The sequence below is a fragment of the Homarus americanus genome, unplaced genomic scaffold, assembly GCF_018991925.1.
Source record: "Homarus americanus isolate GMGI-L3 unplaced genomic scaffold, GMGI_Hamer_2.0 scaffold45562, whole genome shotgun sequence".
Classification (NCBI taxonomy): domain Eukaryota; kingdom Metazoa; phylum Arthropoda; class Malacostraca; order Decapoda; family Nephropidae; genus Homarus; species Homarus americanus.
In genome coordinates, this window is record NW_024744839.1 from 2,327,792 (window position 1) to 2,346,426 (window position 18,635).

Below are 18,635 nucleotides of genomic sequence, written 5' to 3' on the forward strand. Positions count from 1 at the left end.
TTTTTAATTAACTGTATATTTATTGAAATTTCCAACACACACACACACACACACACACACGTGAGACATGACTGGAGTCATTCATGTGGTTTCAAGTCGACCAGCCCTGATATAGCTACTACCGCACATGTCAAAAATTTTCAAGAGACCTCACAGAAAAGAATATATTATTAGTTATTACAGAGAGATGATTCTTTGCTTTATTAATCAGATAAACCTCTACTCAAATAATGGTTCTGTCCAAGAATGCATGTATAGGCTTCTTTAAGTCCAAGGTCAGATGTAATATGTGGAGGCCCCTGGGCAGCTGCCCACTTCGCCCACTCCTGAATCCTTCCCTGGTCCTTGGATGATATAAAAACTAGTTTAGTCGCCTCGGATCAGGGATGAGCGCACGTTCTAGCATCTCAAGGGCGGCAGTGACGGTAGGCAAGTCCCTCCAGGTCTCAAGAAAATATTCCACGTGGCCGTAACTACTGTACAGACGTATGAAGATTATGTCCTCATAAAGATGTTTCAGTACACGACCAAGTGAAACACGGCGACTATAATCACCCCTGAGATATAGCCTCTGTATTATCCACAACAGAGAGGACCTCGTAAAGACAATCAAAATACTCAAAGGGATGGAACACGTTACCCCAGATCCCTTCTGCAAAATGTTAGTCACCACAAACACAAGAGGTCACATCATCAACCTTACCAAAGTGTCATGCAGAGTGAACATAGCGGAATACTTCTCCACTCAGAGGGCGGAAGACTAATGGAAGAGCCCTATCACTGAAGCCGTGGCAACAAGTACAGTACATTAAAGAGGTCCTGGTTAAGGCTGCCAAGAACACTGGAAGAACCTACACCAGCACCACCTATAACAAATGATCAAAGATAATTGGAATAAAGACCAATCTCAAATAACTGAAAAGAAACAAACCTTATTATAGAGTGTTATTAATAAGCCTCCATCACTCCCCACTTGTGATGTAGCGAGTGAGAATATGTGGCGAGGGTAAAGGGCCGTGTGTGTGCTGGACCACCCCACAACACCCGGGATGAATATATGAAAACAAATACATAGACAAGAGAGGAAGGGAGGGAAGGAACAGGAGGTGGAGATCAGTATCATAAAACATGTTAAGAGACATGATGTAAATCTCACTCAACAGCGCCTTAGAATATACTTTTAAAATCAGTCAAATAACATCACTTCAGCTCTCATATAAGGTCAATTTAAGTGTCAATCTATTTATTTTATTTATTTTACTCTTAGTCTCAAATTAATTTTCTGTTGTTCTCTTTTTTTTCACAATATTATGAGTATACAGTAGTTAGACACTGGGGAGGGACACTCAACTTAAACCAACAACAGGACACTTTAAATAACGTTAAGAAAACAGTCGACACAAACAGCCAAAATAAACCCGTCTTGGTTCTTATTCCACCAAAACGTAGGTCAAATTATTTCTAACAATAGTAGTAGTAGTAGTGGTGGTGGTGGTAGTAAGGGTAGTAATGGTGGTAGTTGGGGTAGTAGTAGCGGTGGTAATAGTAGTGGTGGTAGGGGGAACTCAGGTAAAAGTCAAGATGATACACAAAAACATGATAAACAATGAATTACGTGATGGTACGCCCTCCCTCCATCACCACTACCCCTCAGGCGCCTCCTCACCTCAGAGCCTTTTATTATTCAAATTTCCCTCAACTGGAGAGAGAGAGATTCGGGATAACCCATGTAGTGTCACAATATCTTTTTTGTACAAGTGTACCCAGACGTGACCACACCTAGAGTGGTCACACTACCTGGAGGAAGGAAGGAAGGTTTGTTTGATAACTATTTTTTTATTTGTTTGTTAGTTAGATAATTTGTTCGTTTGCTGTTTAGATAATTCGTGTGTTTGTTAGGTGGTTAGCTAGCGTGTTCGTTTGTTAGACAATTTCATCGTTTGTTAGTTGGTAATTTGTTACTCTTAGTTAACTAGTTTGTTAGTTGATTACTTAAATAACTATTTAGTAACTGAGTTAATTAGGTATTCTGTTAACTCCGTACAGTATTTTACTTTATCCTCTTCACCACTAATCGGCCTGTTGACAAGTACTGCACTGCCTCTCGACTGTTTCTTTACCTGAGCAGTGTTGAATAACTTCACTCTTGGTGCCGTCACAATAATTACTGACGAGTTATTTCAACAGTTCACAAGTCTCCCACAAAAAAATATATCGTCCCTGATAATTTTGTGAAGTTTTGGCTTCTTCAACATGAAGCTGTGACCTCCAGTGGGGCGGTAGGGCTAGAGAGAGAGACTGAGATAGGAGATGAAGATGATAAGTAAGTCATAACACGAAACACAAAAAACATTCGTCGTCCATAATAACTAACGGTGTGGGGTCACTCCTCAGCTACCTGGTGCACGACAAGTCTTGCAGTGTTGGTACAAGTCGACACTGGTGCTCTACCCGTGTGTGCTTGGAAATATACTGTATATCTTACCATTGAACTGACTTTGGGTGGTATGTAAAGCGAATATATCGGTTTGATCAAATAGTGATTGTTTCCACTTTATACGTGGTAGAGGTGGTTCGTTATCCTTGCTTGATAAATTCCTCTATTGGAATTTGATTAAAAAAAGAGTCGGTAAATATCTTTCTAGGATGGTTAACAACAGAGTGAAAGTGGGAAATATTTGGCGGGTTGTTGTGGGCGAGAGCACCTGATAGCACAGTCCATCGTGACCCGTGGTTCACTCTTGACGCTCCTGCATTACCTTGTCCCTGTTTGGTGGCTCTAAAATGTAAGTACAAGAACATATATACAGTATATATATATATATATATATATATATATATATATATATATATATATATATATATATATATATATATATATATATATATATATATATATATATATATATATATATATATATATATATATATATATATATATATATATATATATATATATATATATATATATATATATATATATATATATATATATATATATATATGTGTGTGTGTGTGTGTGTGTGTGTGTCAAGTAGTTACTGTTAATACTGGTATTTACTTCTTTTAACAAGCAGGTTTTTTAAGTTTTTTCCCAAATTATATAACTTGTATTAACTCTCAAGAAATTAATTCAAGAGCATATAAGGAAGCAGGTTATCAACCAGTGGCAACGTTGCTTACTACTGTATGTTAATTACTTCATTTGTAATCCTTAAAATAACACCAACTTTGGCTCCTTAAACAACAATATAGTCAGGTTTAATTGTTGATGTTCTACAGGTAAGGCGACACTGACACCTGTGACGCAACGACAAGCAGCAACAATTAACAACAATAAGAACAGGAGCAGTGAAAGTACAGCCGGTAACAATAATATAATACAACATTTCCATTAATAATGTCATTGGTAAAATAACAACAAGGAGAGCCAAATTATCAACAGTAACAGGAACAACAACAACAAGCAGTAGTGAGACAGCAACAGTAATCAGTAATGGCTTACTACCCGCCATACACAACGGCAATGTGTAAGTTATGTGTTCCTACCTCACTTTATCCTCTCCACCACTACGTACTGTATATTGGTCTATTAGCCGTCTCTGTTACACACCGTTGGCAGATACCGGCCTTGAATGAGCTCACACTCGGTGCCCTCACGACACTGGCAGTGTTCCAAGAGCTCATGACTCTTTCTATTGTGAAATTATGTCATTTAAAACATACATTCAGAATAAATGAAAACTGTAGTATACATTATGTATGCTGAATATTTGTCTTCACATTTACATAATAATAAGCAAGATCTAAGATATGAAAGGTTACATCCACAAGTCATATATAATCCTCAGAACCTGAAAACTTACATTACTTAAGGTGCTCTCAGTAAGTCCTGTAAGTTTAATTTGATATCGTATTTCAGGAGTACTAATGTGTGTCCGTTTATTGTTGTACAGCTCCAGGTGGCGGCGACGACTTCCTGTTTTGGTTGCTCGTCGTCCCGCCGCTCTGGCTCTTTAACCTCCTCGTCTTCGCTCCTCTCCAACTCATATTCGGCCCATTGAACTCTGTCTCCCAATGTGACAGCTTCACGTAAGTGTTCCCAGTGTTCTTGTTCTACGTTATCCTGACCCAACCTAAGATAATCTAACACCCCTAACTTAAGTCAACACAATCTTAACGTAATCTAACCTAAACAACATTCCTAATACAATAATCTAACCTAACCAAACCTTAACGTAATTTAACCAAACCTAACGTAGAACACTTCTAATATAACATACTACTAACCTAACCAACAGTTTTAGTACGAATATTGTTTTGTTCATGTCGAGTAAGTTAAAAGTCCTGTTGAACAAATGAGGTGATTCCAGCGGTAACATCCTAGTGACTAGGATGTTACCTAGTCAGTCTACTCTCATTTGGTGAGTTTAGGTTGAGTTAGGTCAGGTTAGGTTAGGTTAGGGAATATGTGATGTTTTCAGAGTAGACAAAGCATAAACCGATTCTAATGAGCACCTTTATCCTCCCTGACAGTGGTGGTATGATTCCTTTCATAATCCGCTTGGTGCGAGGTCAGGAGGTCACCTGGGGGTTTGAATCTTGTTAACCTGATTCTCTATACTATGTGACATAGTAACGTCAAGTGGGCGTCCAGCTGAGTCCTACGCCTCCCTCCCACGCCATCCCCACAGCCAACCACCTCATCCTACATGTACTGAAAGAGGCTGCAGGACCTCCACCATAGACAGTTTATCCTGCAGGAGAGAGAACAGCCTGTATGACCCATCACCGTCAGTATCAACAGGTCGTCTCCTCCTGCCAGTAAATGTTCTTTGTTGTCTGGCGCCGTCATACTCACCTGCATTCATGTATTAGTATTAAGAGCAAATTATGCATATAAAAATATTTAATATTTTATAATTAGTAGTACATAATGTTTGTTTTTAATATTGAGAATAAATCGATGTTGAAGTGACTCGTGTACATCTTACTCCTCTCACTATTAATGTTTATAATCTGGTATAAGTAATACACACAAGGCTCCCAGGTAAGACATAATGTTCCAGTGTGAGGAATGTGTGTGTATACCCCGCCGAAAGTGTGCTCTTACCAAGGTGTAATATGAAAGAGGACCGTGTACAGTATGTGCACCATTGTAAGTAATGATCGAGCACGTGTTCTGGCATTATAAATGTGTATATGCTGTGATGCAAGTTATTGATGCATGCCTCACCGTATATTCCCTGGCATAAGGATTATACTGTACACATGTTTTCCCGTTCACTTTCATATTCTATCCCTGCCCTTGTCTTGTGCTTCCCTAAATCCCCAGGGTAGGACTTGGTTCGGGTTACTGAATTTCTGAATCTTTTCTGAATTAAAGATTAATCTATTTGATTCCTGACAATGGTTTTTACATTGTCTCGAGGTGAGATCCATATATAGAGATGCCTGGAGTGTTGTTTAAACCAGGTATTTGAAATTATCATCTTATTTTCCTTGCAAAAGTCAATTAATATTTCCTCTCTTCCATTTCTATTAGCCAACCCATGTGGTCTTACGCCTAGTTCTTTCCCTTTTCCAACTTTTGCGTAAAATTCCCCCATTTCTGTATAATCAGATGTTCATTAAACTTCACGGTCTCTTGCTTTCTTTAAATCTCATATTTTTTTTTCCAAAAACTATATCCTCACTATCATTTGTTGGTGAGTAAACCTATATTATTACCAACTCCATGGGTTAAAAAAGATTTAAAAATGGGGAAAGTGAGGTCATACGTGTGCGTGTACCGTAAAGATCTTTAAATTTCTCGCGCGTCAATAGCCAAAATGATAGTTACCCACAGAACATTAGAAAAACAGGCACAGACGGCTAGTAAGCTGATAATAAGTGGCGAATATGATAAAAAAAACGGCTAGTAAACTGATAAGTGGCGAATATGATAAAAAAATGAAAATCTGATAATATTCATTAATACGAGCTATTGGTGGTAAATTTGTTATGAAATATATTATTTGTTGTCAGTGTGTATATAAATTTAATCATCTTTTATTTAACTCATATACAAATAGTGATGATTTCCATAAATTTTGAAAATATAGACTAACTGAGAACAAATGTAACGAAAAACTCTATTGTTTTATCTGTATTTATTATCCATCACACAGTGCGTCGCCTCAACCACACTTACCTCGAACATCACAGTTGTACCATCTAATTTAGGGAAGAAAAATAATCAGCCAAACCTCTATTGGCCAAAACAATATTATGGTAGTTATTTCATATAATTAAGTCAGATTAAGTTAATATGCATCACAAAGAAAATAATATTTAACACCATTGTTGTTCGTGGTGTGTGGCTAACATCTTTGTTGTTCGTGGTGTATGGCTAACATCTTTGTTGTTCGTGGTGTGTGGCTAACATCTATGTTGTTCGTGGTGTGTGGCTAACATCTTTGTTGTTCGTGGTGTGTGGCTAACATCTATGTTGTTCGTGGTGTGTGGCTAACATCTTTGTTGTTCGTGGTGTGTGGCTAACATCTATGTTGTTCGTGGTGTATGGCTAACATCTATGTTGTTCGTGGTGTGTGGCTAACATCTATGTTGTTCGTGGTGTGTGGCTAACATCTTTGTTGTTCGTGGTGTGTGGCTAACATCTTTGTTGTTCGTGGTGTGTGGCTAACATCTATGTTGTTCGTGGTGTGTGGCTAACATCTTTGTTGTTCGTGGTGTGTGGCTAACATCTTTGTTGTTCGTGGTGTGTGGCTAACATCTTTGTTGTTCGTGGTGTGTGGCTAACATCTATGTTGTTCGTGGTGTATGGCTAACATCTATGTTGTTCGTGGTGTGTGGCTAACATCTTTGTTGTTCGTGGTGTGTGGCTAACATTAACACTCCTGCCCAGCCGCTGGACAACAACAGCTCGCCTGCACCAAGGAAGCGCTTGTGTGTGTTGTAATATCCTCCCTCATACTTACAAAAATAACCTTGTACTCACACCAGCAAGGTAACATTTACAAGAGAAACGTAATAAACACTGGAATAATAATGCTGCAGGAGGACGACTATGACTCGGACACAAGTGATGACGACTTTGTACCTCAAGGTAGACCATGTGGTTGTGTACCTTTTTATCTTATTTAGCCGATGGCCACCCGAGCTAGGGATGGCCAGGCCAAGGGAAGGGGGCCAGTGGTCTGTGTAGGCTTAAACTGATGTACATATGATTTACAGATACCAAGTGTCCAACATCGGTCCGACTAATTACCCAAATGTAGCCGCAATGAAGTCAAATGATGGTCCTATATGAATAAATCGGACTGCCAATCACTTCTCGATTATTATTTGGTGTCATTAAGTCACAAAAAATTGGTAAACTTAATTTAATCTGAGTTGTGTTAGGTTAGGTTAGATTAGGTTAGGTTAGGTTAGGTTAGGTTAGGTTAGGTTAGGTTAGGTACATGCACTTGATCTATTAACTCAGATTAAATTAAGTTTACCAATTTTATGTGACTTCGTGACACCAAATACTAGTCGAGGTTAGGTTAGGTTAGGTACATGCACTCGGGTCTATTAACTCAGATTAAATTACGTTATCCAATTTTTTTTTTACTTCGTGACACCAAATACCAGTCAATAAGTGATTGGTAACCCGATTTATTCATGTAGGACCATTATTTGACTTCATTGCGGCTACATTTGGGTAATTAGTCGGACCCTCCAACATTCCTAGTACACAATTATGTAGGCCTACAATACACTCCTGGCTATAAGCACCTACAGTATAGTACATACAGACCTTGTTAGTAATTATGATCAAGGCGCATCCTTATTAATAAACTTTACAATAAATTTCTCATTAAATTGGAAAAATATTTTTTTCCCATTTCCTCCACCCTACATAAGGAAATAAGGAGTCTGCAATAGGCCGGTTGGCCTGTGCATGGCAGCTCCTGTCAAGAGTTACTACCGCTCTCTATAAGAACATAAGAATGGAGGAAACTGCAGCGGGCCTATTGACCCATACTGGGCAGTCCCGTTTATACCCAACCCCTATTGCTCATATAAGCATCCAACCTATGTTTGAAGCTATCTAGCGTATTCGAGTTAATGATGATATTTGGTAACTTGTTCCATTCATCCACTACTCTGTTTCCAAACCAGTGTTTACCTATTTCACGCCGAAATCTAAATTTGTTTAATTTAAAACCATTGTTACGAGTTTGCTCCTGGTTGGATAGTTTGAGTACCTTTGTAATGTCCCCTTTGTTTAACCCTGACTTCCATTTATACACCTCTATCATGTCACCCCTCACTCTACGTCTCTCGAGGGAGTGCAAATTAAGAAGCTTTAACCTGTCTCTGTACTCAAGGTTCATAATGCCTGGGATTAGTCTTGTCATTCTCCTCTGGATTCTTTCCAAGGATTCTATATCCATTCTGTAATACGGTGACCAGAGCTGAACTGCGTAATCCAGGTGAGGTCTCACAAGCGCTAGATATAATTTTAAGATGACCTCGCTAGTCTTGTAACTAACACTCCTTTGTATGAACCCAAGTACTTTATTAGCCTTGTTACGAGCAAAAACACATTGTTTACTTGGCTTAAGATTCCTACTTATCATTACTCCTAAATCTCTATCACAGTCGGATTCCACAATGGCATCGTTGTTCATCTGGTAACTGGTTTCCCTGTTTACATCTCCTATACTGAGTACTTTACATTTGTCCACATTGAATTTCATATGCCATTTTTCCGACCATTCGAAAAATTTGTTTAGATCTTCCTGTAGTTTTGCAGAGTCCTCGTCAGATTTAATTACACGTCCTATTTTAGTGTCATCAGCAAATTTACTTATGTTTCTGTCTATGCCGATATCTATGTCGTTTATGTATATTATAAATAATAATGGTCCAAGTACTGAGCCTTGGGGAACTCCACTAGTGATGTTGCTCCAATGCGATTTAGTGCCGTTTATGCTCACTCGCTGTTTCCTGTCCCGTAACCACGCCCTAATTCAATTAAGGATGTTACCTTTGATGCCATGCGCTTCTACCTTTCTAATTAGTCTTTCGTGGGGGACTCTGTCGAAGGCTTTGCTAAAGTCGAGATATACCACATCATGATTGTGCCAATATACCACATCATCCATGAATCTATCTAGCCTCCTTTTAAAACTTTCCAGCGTTCCAGCACTTACTACAAAGTTGCTAAGCTTGTTCCACTCTTCCACCACCCTATTTGTGAACCAGAAAATCTGGATATACCTGTTAGTGGGCAGGACATGAAAGAAGAGGGAAATTACGGTCTTAAAACATGGCAAACATTGAACATATAGCAATATTTTGATATCTCTTGGTATTTGCGGACAAATAAAATATTTATATACTGTAAATAATATTTACGGTTAATAATTGGCACCATATTTAATATATATGGCAACAATTTTCTTGCATGCTCACAGTGTCATTGCTTGCTTCCAAAACTATAGCCAACTGAATCTGCCATTTGTCAATATGTATAAGAAACAATAGAGGATCTCATCAGGGTTTGTATTACCTTAAAAATGGGTGCCAATACTTTTGTTTGTTATCTAATACCATTCCATTTTCTGTTCTTGGTGTCTATGTCTGTGCAAATAGATTCAATTTTTTCTTTGCTGCACAATACATTTCAGAAAGTCTTATGTAATACCTAATCAGAATTAGAATCATATGGTTGAGATTCAAACCCGTTACTGGGGCTTGTATAGCTTAACTTATTGTACTTTTGGAAGAAGATGGTTACCCATCTACTGTGTTATCTAAACAGTTACGGCACCATGCACTGGTTTCACTAAGTTATTGGAAGCTGTCAGTCTTTGCTGATTTCTTAAGATATTAGCCAAATTTTTAAAGTGTTAGTTGTATCCTGTACACCACCATGATTGGTGGGTGGTTTGCCTCATGTTCTATAAATAATGATACAAACCAGAAAAATAATGTTCTCTTTGAGACTGTCATGATGCATGTGAGAATGGCATCCACTCGGTCTTTGCTGTATTTTTATGGGTTATGGTAATGATGAGGTGGTACAGTGCAGTGTTGCTCATCAGGCATCATTGTCTTAGGGTTGTGCAATATTGGTAGTATACTGTAGTTTGTTTCGGTACCACGTCGCTAAACGTTAGAGACAAAAAATTCGTTTAACGTCCCGGTGACCCGATACTATGCCGTTTTGCGTCGTCATGGACTACTTTCTGCGGCGCATCACCCTCTCTCGCCTGGCCACGTAGTTCCTCTTTCTCGTCTCGGCACAGAGTCTTAGTGACTCACCACCCTCCTCCTCTCCCACCATACTCCTCCCCTCCCGCCATCCGCCTCCTCTGCTTCACTAACCACCACACACTCGCTCTACCTCCTCCGTCCATCGGTGAGTACCAATACAAACTTAGTAGTTGTATATGTATGCACTATTTTCTATAGAAATGGCAATGATTTTCTGTATATGTAATGTATTTCCTGGGGTAAAGGGAGGCTCAGGAACATAACTTCCGTATTTTATCTATTTTTTGTGGGGAAAATTGATTCGCTTAACGTTATTGCGTATAACGTCGAATTTTAGGAATGTAACCCCAACGTTAAGCGTGGACTTACTGTATAGTATATACCGTACATAAACTGCCTGGGTCAAGCATCAGGTCATAAAGATAATTTAACTTTGTTGTTCGTGTATAAAAGAATGTTAATGTTTACAGGAGTGGAGAGTGATGAAGAACCAGTGAGTGGTGAGGAAGATGAGGGCGACGAGGCAGAAGATGATTGTGATGCCAGTGTTAACGATAAAGGCAAGAAAAAGAAAAAGCTGAAGAAGGGAAAAGTTGTTGTGGAGAAAGAACAGGAAAAAGACAAACCTAAGAATGAAGAAAAAGAAAAGAAGAAAGCAGATGATATTTGGGCTGGTGAGTTTAAAGATTTACAGTGGCTTCTGTTTACCATATTCAGTATCATCATATTCTTCTTCATCTCTGCATAATGTCTCATAATTTACACCAACAATGTGTACAGTACAGTACAGTACATACAGTATTATTACAGATACTTGATTAGAAATTAGTTAACTTTTCAATTTGCTCAAAGTATTACCGGGTATCACTGATACTCATTTTCCTGTCATACAAATTTCACAAAATCACACCCAACCTACTTTAGACAGCTCCACACAGCTAATACCTGAACCGCTCCACCAAATGGGGTTGACTGCAAAGTTACTATTCTTTTATAGATTCAATCCATCAGGTCATGGAATTGTCCTTTGTATCAAGTTACTTCTCTGCTTTGTTGTACAAATAAAACCTCTAAGTCACCTTTTTTTGTGGAAGATGCTGAGGTGCTGACATAGGCATCTGGGAGCTTCTTTATGTAAGTTGGTCAGTGGTCTAGATTGTGTGTAGTTTATAGAGGAAGTACACATGGAAGTCATACACATGTCCAACCCGCCCTCTTTTCTATGGCAAGGGGTACAGCTGGCTTCTGTGCCAGTGTCCTTCCCTCTGTGAGGGGAACCTAAGAGAAGTTTCTAGAGTGAGGTATACAAATATATGCATGAGTCAAAATCATACCCAATTGGAAATTTCTAGCCCAGCGTGGAGGGACTGTGTGATGGCTGGGATCCCATCACCAGCTTTGATGGTTGTGGTTAAAATGTGCAGGGCTATGTATGAGTGAGATCATGGCATCCCCCTGCCTATATCACACACTCACTCTTTCTCACAGTGACTCGCCCTATGAACATCCCTTTGATGCTGGTCTCATGAGTTTGTTATAACTTAAGATTTTTTTGTTTTTGCTAAAATATGGTATTAAAGCATAAATTTGATGGTATGAATGGTGATACTACAAAGAGAGGGAAGAAAGTAATGTCAGTGGAACAGAAAGTGTTATTGCTTGATTGAATTGCAGTTGGTAAAAGTGTAGCATGCATTGGCAAGCATTTCCACATTAATGAATCAATTGTGAGAACTATTAAGAAAAGTGTGGTGGGAAGCACACTGAAGAGCACAAAAGTAACTTATATGCCATGCACAACATACAGTAACTGTGGGTGAATTTTCTAATGCCTGTACTGTACAGTGTGCTGTATGTTGCTAGGAAAGACATCCAAGGTTCCTTTACAGCCTAAATAGCATTGTCAGGTTAATTGCATAAATGTACAGGAATTTATAGTTTTATACTATCATTATCTTTATTTAACAGATTTTCTGGCAGATGTTGAAGAAAAACCAACACCTCCACCCAAGCCTAATGATTCTAGTTGGGCAGCTGTGATGGGACACAAGAAGTCTCCCAGTAGCTCAAATGCATTGTGTAAGTATATTATTGATGGCTTAACTTACTGTATACAGCATATTATATACACTCAGTATAAAGTACTGTACTGTACATAATATAATTAGGAATTCGTTTTGTGCACCTTTTATTAAGTTATAGAAATTAATAAAATATGTGTATAACTTAGCTCCTTGCTGTTTGAGCTCTTTCATATTACGGTTTCAGCAGGTTTATAGGATCTTTTAAAAACATAGGCTGACCCTGATTAACAAAGATTTCGTTTACGAATATTCACAGTGATGAAAAAACTTCCCCACACTTGGGTTTACAAGTGAAAACCCTAAATGTGAATTTTTCTTCATCTATAATAATGAAAATAAGCTAAGATATTACTGTTTGTTTTGTTCTACTTCTATTATATCACTAATTTATTTCATTATTCTCCAACATTAAGTATCATTATTCTCCTATGATTACCATATAACTTACTCCTCAAACTCACATGAAGACAAGTGACTGGTCACTCACACCACCATACACACACACACACACACACACAGTCACTGAGCCAGTTGCGTGATTGCCCAATTTCTCCTCATTTACTCATAATATGTGGAGAATTAAATATAAGAAAATTTTTGTGTATTCTTTAATTTCATATTTGAATTATGTACAATACAGTACAGTATAGAATTGTTTGGAAGTGAAGAAGTGCTTGGAGTTGTGGTGAGTACCAGCAAGACACGGAGGGAGGGTAAGTGAAGTATCAGTTGATGGCTGAAACAGTGTTCCTGCCATATAAAGAAACCATCTGAAATTTATCTCTAATTATATAATGTGAGTCAATGTTTTTACTACAGTAATGCCCCATATATTTATATAGGTGTTGGCCCAATATTTCATACTGTTCACTTTGTTTCCAATCTTGTCTGGTTTCTCTAAAGTGCAGGTATAAAGTAGCACTGTACTGCATGTACTGTACTGTCATTAAACTTTATATTTATTATTATTTTCTTATAGCCAAACCAGAAGCCTCTTCTGCTAAGAGTGAGAAGAAGGACAAGGAAGATGGTGGGAAAAAGTCAAATACCGTCAAGATCACTCAGGTCTTTGAATTTGCCGGAGAAGAAGTAAGGTTAGGATTCATATACACATTCATACTGTACTGTATATAAATTAATAGACTCAGCAACTCAGTTTTTATAATCTGTCTTTTGTCATGATGCTGCGTATGTGTGCTGTTATCATCATCAACCTGGATTGAGTGGTATGTAGTTAGGTATGAGAATCATAGTTATTTGGTACATAAGGTTAAGATAAAAATTTAGTGCACTTACTATTTCTCATTACCTATATTAATATTAAGCAATGTACATGTTAAATATTGATATAACATCATACCGAGTACTGTACTGTATATGTATTTTAGTATGTATGAATATTGACACTTGTATTGGTTGAGATGATTACTAGTGTGAATGTGTGAAAGGATTAGTGACAGGATATTTGAGATTAGATAGGTTAGTTATATTTGTTTGATTTTTTGTTTATTCAGGTTGGTTATGCTGGGTCAGGTTGGTTATGCCTTCCCCAATGTATAGTAAGTTGTTAATATTTATCCAGCCATAAAGGAAGAAGATAATTCCAGTCCTTCAAATTATAGCCCAGGAAGACTTGTTGTTCTGGGTTCAAATTGCAAATAATTGTTCTTTTTTTTTCCGAAATCATAATAATTTTATTTCAAATTTACAGAGTGGAGAAAGAAGTAGAAGCTGACTCAGTTGAGGCAAAGGCAGCCCTCATTTCTCCTCCTGAGACAAGTACTGCAAGTGAAGCAAAATCTCCTTCAGGTATGTGTTGTTGCTTTACAATAACCAAACTTTATTTTTTCATGTTATAAGTTTTCTTGCTATGATTTAGGATGGGTGGACCGGCACTGACCTCCTGATGCTTAGCTTTCAACAACTAGGGTTGAATCTCCTCCAATCTATCCTAACTAAATCAATCCCAAGCAAACCCTCCCAACCTGACCTGACCTAACTTATTTGAAAGGTAAAAGTAAAGGCAGTTTTTCTCAAAAGAAAATTATTAACATATATAAAATACTGTAGTTCCAAGAGAGATCACGTGGTCTTGTCTCTTCTCCAAGCCTTGCATTCAGTGAATGAGCGTAGCACACACCGGTTACCACTTAGCCATAAGTGCCCATAACATTATTAACTTGCCTTTTTTCTCTAACCTATCCATCCCAACCTAACATAAGTGTTCCAGCATACTCTAATCCAATTAAAATTTATTAACCCATTTTAATTATACCATACCTGACATAACCCTCTAACATACAGAAATTTTACCTTAATATAACCTTTTGTGGACTTTTTAAGTGCTTCACAATTATAGTTTATCTACCTGCCAAAGTTACCTCACACGGTGGGTTTATGTCCACGCAGCCACAACACCTTTACATCTTTTCATCATTGTACTATTTTATTCAAACCTTTTTTGTATAGTTTTTTTATGATGACTGCTATTGTACTGTATATCCCTTATCATAAACATGGCACAGGTATCTTGATGATATTAATAGTATCTTCCTAAGCTTAAGGTACCTGCTTGTAAAAATAAAATCCTTGCAGGTGTAAGTTAGACATGGAAAGATAGTTATTTCCTCACAAGTTTAAGGTAACCTTGTTTAGATGATTATTTCCTTCAGGTTATGGGGTAGTCATGGTCAGATGCTTATTTTTTCATAAGCTTAAGGTACACAGATCTTTAGATGTTTATTTCCTCGCAGGCTTACAAGGAAAGAAGCGTCCTGTTGGACTCTCAAGTATTGTTGGTCTCTTAGACAATAAGAAGCAGAAACTCACCACTTTAGAGAAAACTAAGCTGGACTGGAACAGCTTTAAGACCCATGAGGGCATAGATGAAGACCTTGAGCAACACAAGAAGAGCAAACATGGGTAATTTGATGTATTGATTTTCCCATACGTATGTGGTTTCTTTTGAGAGTTTTCCATAGACTGAATGGATTGGTTTTAATTTTGATGTGAAAGTGTACTGTGATTGGTTCTAGCTTGGGACCTTTTTGCAAGCCAAAATATTTATTCTGTGCAGTACAATATACTGTACCTAAATAATGTCATACTTTTGTGTATACAGTGTATGTGTACTGTATAGTGTCTACAGTTAGAGTGGGGATTATTCAGGAAACAGCATAAATTATACTTTCATAAATTTCTAATGTTTAATATTTTTTTATGATTTGTTCTCTATTTATTTTTACACTAATATTTGCATTTGGATGAGGTACAGTAAATGAATGTTAGTTTGAATGGAAGAAGGAAGACTTCAGATATATTGGATTGTGTGAGTTTGTAGAAAGTATGATGAGTAGGTAGTTGAATGGGCAATATTGGGGTATTGCTGGTATACTGTACTGGGAAGTCATTGGAAATATGAGTGTTAAGTACAGACAGTGGATGCAAGAGGGGGAAACAGATCAGAAGTAGCAGAGCAATATGTGGGGTGAATAGAATGTACGAAGTAAGAAATAGAGAAATAAATGAAAGAATTTTTGGGTAGAGAACTAACCAGGGTTTACTTGTGTGGTTTGGACTTATTGAAGGAATGTGAAATGAAAGGCTGGTAAAATTAATGTTTAACTGAAGAGTGAATAGTTTGAGGGAGAAGGGGAAAGCTAGAAGGATGAGGTGAATGATGTACTAAACATGAAAGGAACAGATATTGGGCTCAGTGATGTGTGTGAATTACTGGAAAGCCAGGCCTCATGTGGATTTTGGGTTGCTATGATGATGGATGGATGATACTAATGTGTGTAGATATATTGCAGCCTCTTATGGAAAAGAAACACAATAGCAGAACATATTTCTTATAGCTGTTAAAGACAGTGGAAGTATTTGATTCTGGCCACTGTGTGTCATAGTGGAAAATGAATTATAAAAGTGAAAATCGTTATCTTATATTTGAAATTTATTTTACAGGTACTTAGACAAACAAGCATTCTTGGAGAGGGCTGATCTGAGACAATTTGAAATCGAACGCACCATGAGAATGAAGAAACGGTCAAACAGATGAGAAGGGTAAGTCAGACTGTGTGTTCCTATCTGTTCTTTGATCCTTGAGAATGAACTAGTGAACCAACAGATGAGATATTGTGTGTGGAGCATAGAACATGTGAAGAAACACAGCAACAATACAATACATGTAAGAGTTGAGTTTACCTTGCTGTAAATGGTGGTTGCGATGATGTCTTTAAGTTCCTGTCGGAACTATTTTCATTGGTGTTTTGTACGTACAGTACTTGTGGCTCTGACCTTTAGTGTAAAAAGTCCATTAATAGGTTTTTAAAGTTTGAATTTCTTAAGAGAATTATTATTTTATTTTATGTTTTATTAAATTTGCTTTTAAAGTTTTAATATCAGACAAAGACAATCTATAGGTGGCGGTACGGGCAGGTACAGCCAGCCAAAGATGCACTGACCCCACCCTGGGTCTCATTCTCGCAATTTTACATGGCAATACCTGGTAAAGGAAGGCTGTATGTAATGGTGACTGTGATTGGTGGATCTGTTTTCGACTGTATCAATGTCAGGATAAATATTAAACAAACCAAAGGTAGAATTTTTATAATAATAAACTATTCATTGTTATTGAAGGTCATGAGAAGTTTGCAAATGTTTGTATATTTGTTTAAAAAAATTAAGAAAATTTTGTGAGAATCTTGTGGCAGCTTTGGTTGTAGTTGAGTTGCCAATTCATTAATATAATTTTCTTCAACATAATAATCTCAAAAGTGTTTGTTTCATTTCACAGATATTCTGAAAAATTGAATGGTGCTTCTCGTGTTGGGTGCAGAACTACGGGCACACAAGTTGGTTGACAGTAATGCCCTCTTTTTAAGAATTGGTATGAAAATTTGAAAAATACACAATTTGTTAGAAATATTGGAAAATTTCAATGATGGGGCTCGAAATAAGGTGATTGAAGACTAACTTATCTTCTCTTTAACATCTAACCCCTTGTGTATGGAGGTCACCTCTGAGCTGAATAAAATTGTCTGGCATTAGCCAAATAAAATATTAAAGGTGACATTCCCATAGTTAAGGGGTTAAGCTTGTGCGATGTCATGGCATTTACTGTATGTATACAGTGTTTACATTGCATTATCTTCTTTAATTAACTCTTCTTTGTTGAAGTGGGTATTTTGACCATTCTGTAATACTGTACTGTATATGTTGCTCCACTATGTTCGATAACGTGTCAGTAGTTTATTTATTTTAGTTCAAACATAATTCACCAGTCACAGAATAAGTTCATTTTGCAATCGTATCATTCCTGCTTTCATAGAAAATTTTTTTATATATATAATTTTGTAATAAATATTCAACCAGAATACAATATTTGTCAATTTCATTACTTAAATGTTTGAATATAAGGATAATTAGTTTTTAGGTACATTTTCATTTATATTTGAAGAACTGTCTTTGTGTTACTGTCACTGTAAAGTTATTGTACTACAGTATATGGTAGAGTTTAGGTACATTTTTGTTCATTCTTGATTAAAGACCCATATCAGTGATCCTGTCATCTCATAGACATTGCTATTCTGTATGATACAGATAGTCCTCAAATAGGAGTTGTTCTGCAGTGACAAGGAGTGGGTTTGAAAGAACATTAGGGACAATGTAGATACCATCACACTGTATCCTAAGCCTTCAGTAGACAAGGAGGTAATGTGATTGGCACTGCACTTGACTGCCATCATTTCCCTGGAAATAAACTCATCCACAGTGTTAACTAGGGATGTACTGTACAGCAACAACTACTTAATTGCATCAGCTTGTGGGAAGAGGAGTTGAGTTATTGCATTTTCCTAGTTTTCCTAGGATTGTTCTGTGTGGTAAAAATTTATACCATTTACAGTTATTTTAAATTCTTGTGCTGTATGTTTCTGGTCATTATGCAAACATTTTACTATACAGTACTTAACAGTATACTTGTTCTTACTCACTGTTTGATACACTGCAGTTCATATCATTGTGAGAAAAGAAATACCCTGTACAGGACTTTATATACAGTATATATCATCAATAAGATATGATAACCTTGGGTTATTTTGCAACTTTTTGTGATTTTTTTTATTTATTGGCGACCTAAATTACTATAGTAGGATTTTTCTATACATTGCAAGAACTTTTTATGTCACAAAGAATGTCAGTCTGGAAGCATTTGATATCAACCACTTTCTTACCTTATGAAAAACCTTAAATGGGAAGGAATACATTTTTCATAATATTAGT

General features: G+C 37.1%; 1 protein-coding gene and 1 long non-coding RNA gene across 2 annotated transcripts; both read left to right on the forward strand.

The window, feature by feature from the left end:
* The first annotated feature begins 2,492 nt into the window (after nucleotides 1–2,492).
* On the forward strand, nucleotides 2,493–4,978 carry LOC121878225. The gene is made up of 4 exons (XR_006091108.1): nucleotides 2,493–2,786; nucleotides 3,283–3,530; nucleotides 3,957–4,092; nucleotides 4,537–4,978. It is a non-coding gene; the product is annotated as an uncharacterized LOC121878225 (long non-coding RNA).
* Nucleotides 4,979–6,876: 1,898 nt separating this feature from the next.
* On the forward strand, nucleotides 6,877–17,728 carry LOC121878222 (craniofacial development protein 1-like). The gene is made up of 8 exons (XM_042384312.1): nucleotides 6,877–7,108; nucleotides 10,740–10,943; nucleotides 12,238–12,348; nucleotides 13,333–13,447; nucleotides 14,065–14,162; nucleotides 15,107–15,275; nucleotides 16,317–16,415; nucleotides 17,149–17,728. The coding sequence occupies exons 1-7, from the start codon at nucleotides 7,051–7,053 to the stop codon at nucleotides 16,408–16,410; spliced, it is 849 nt and encodes a 282-aa protein (XP_042240246.1). The 5' UTR covers nucleotides 6,877–7,050; the 3' UTR covers nucleotides 16,411–16,415; nucleotides 17,149–17,728.
* The last annotated feature ends 907 nt before the right edge of the window (nucleotides 17,729–18,635 follow it).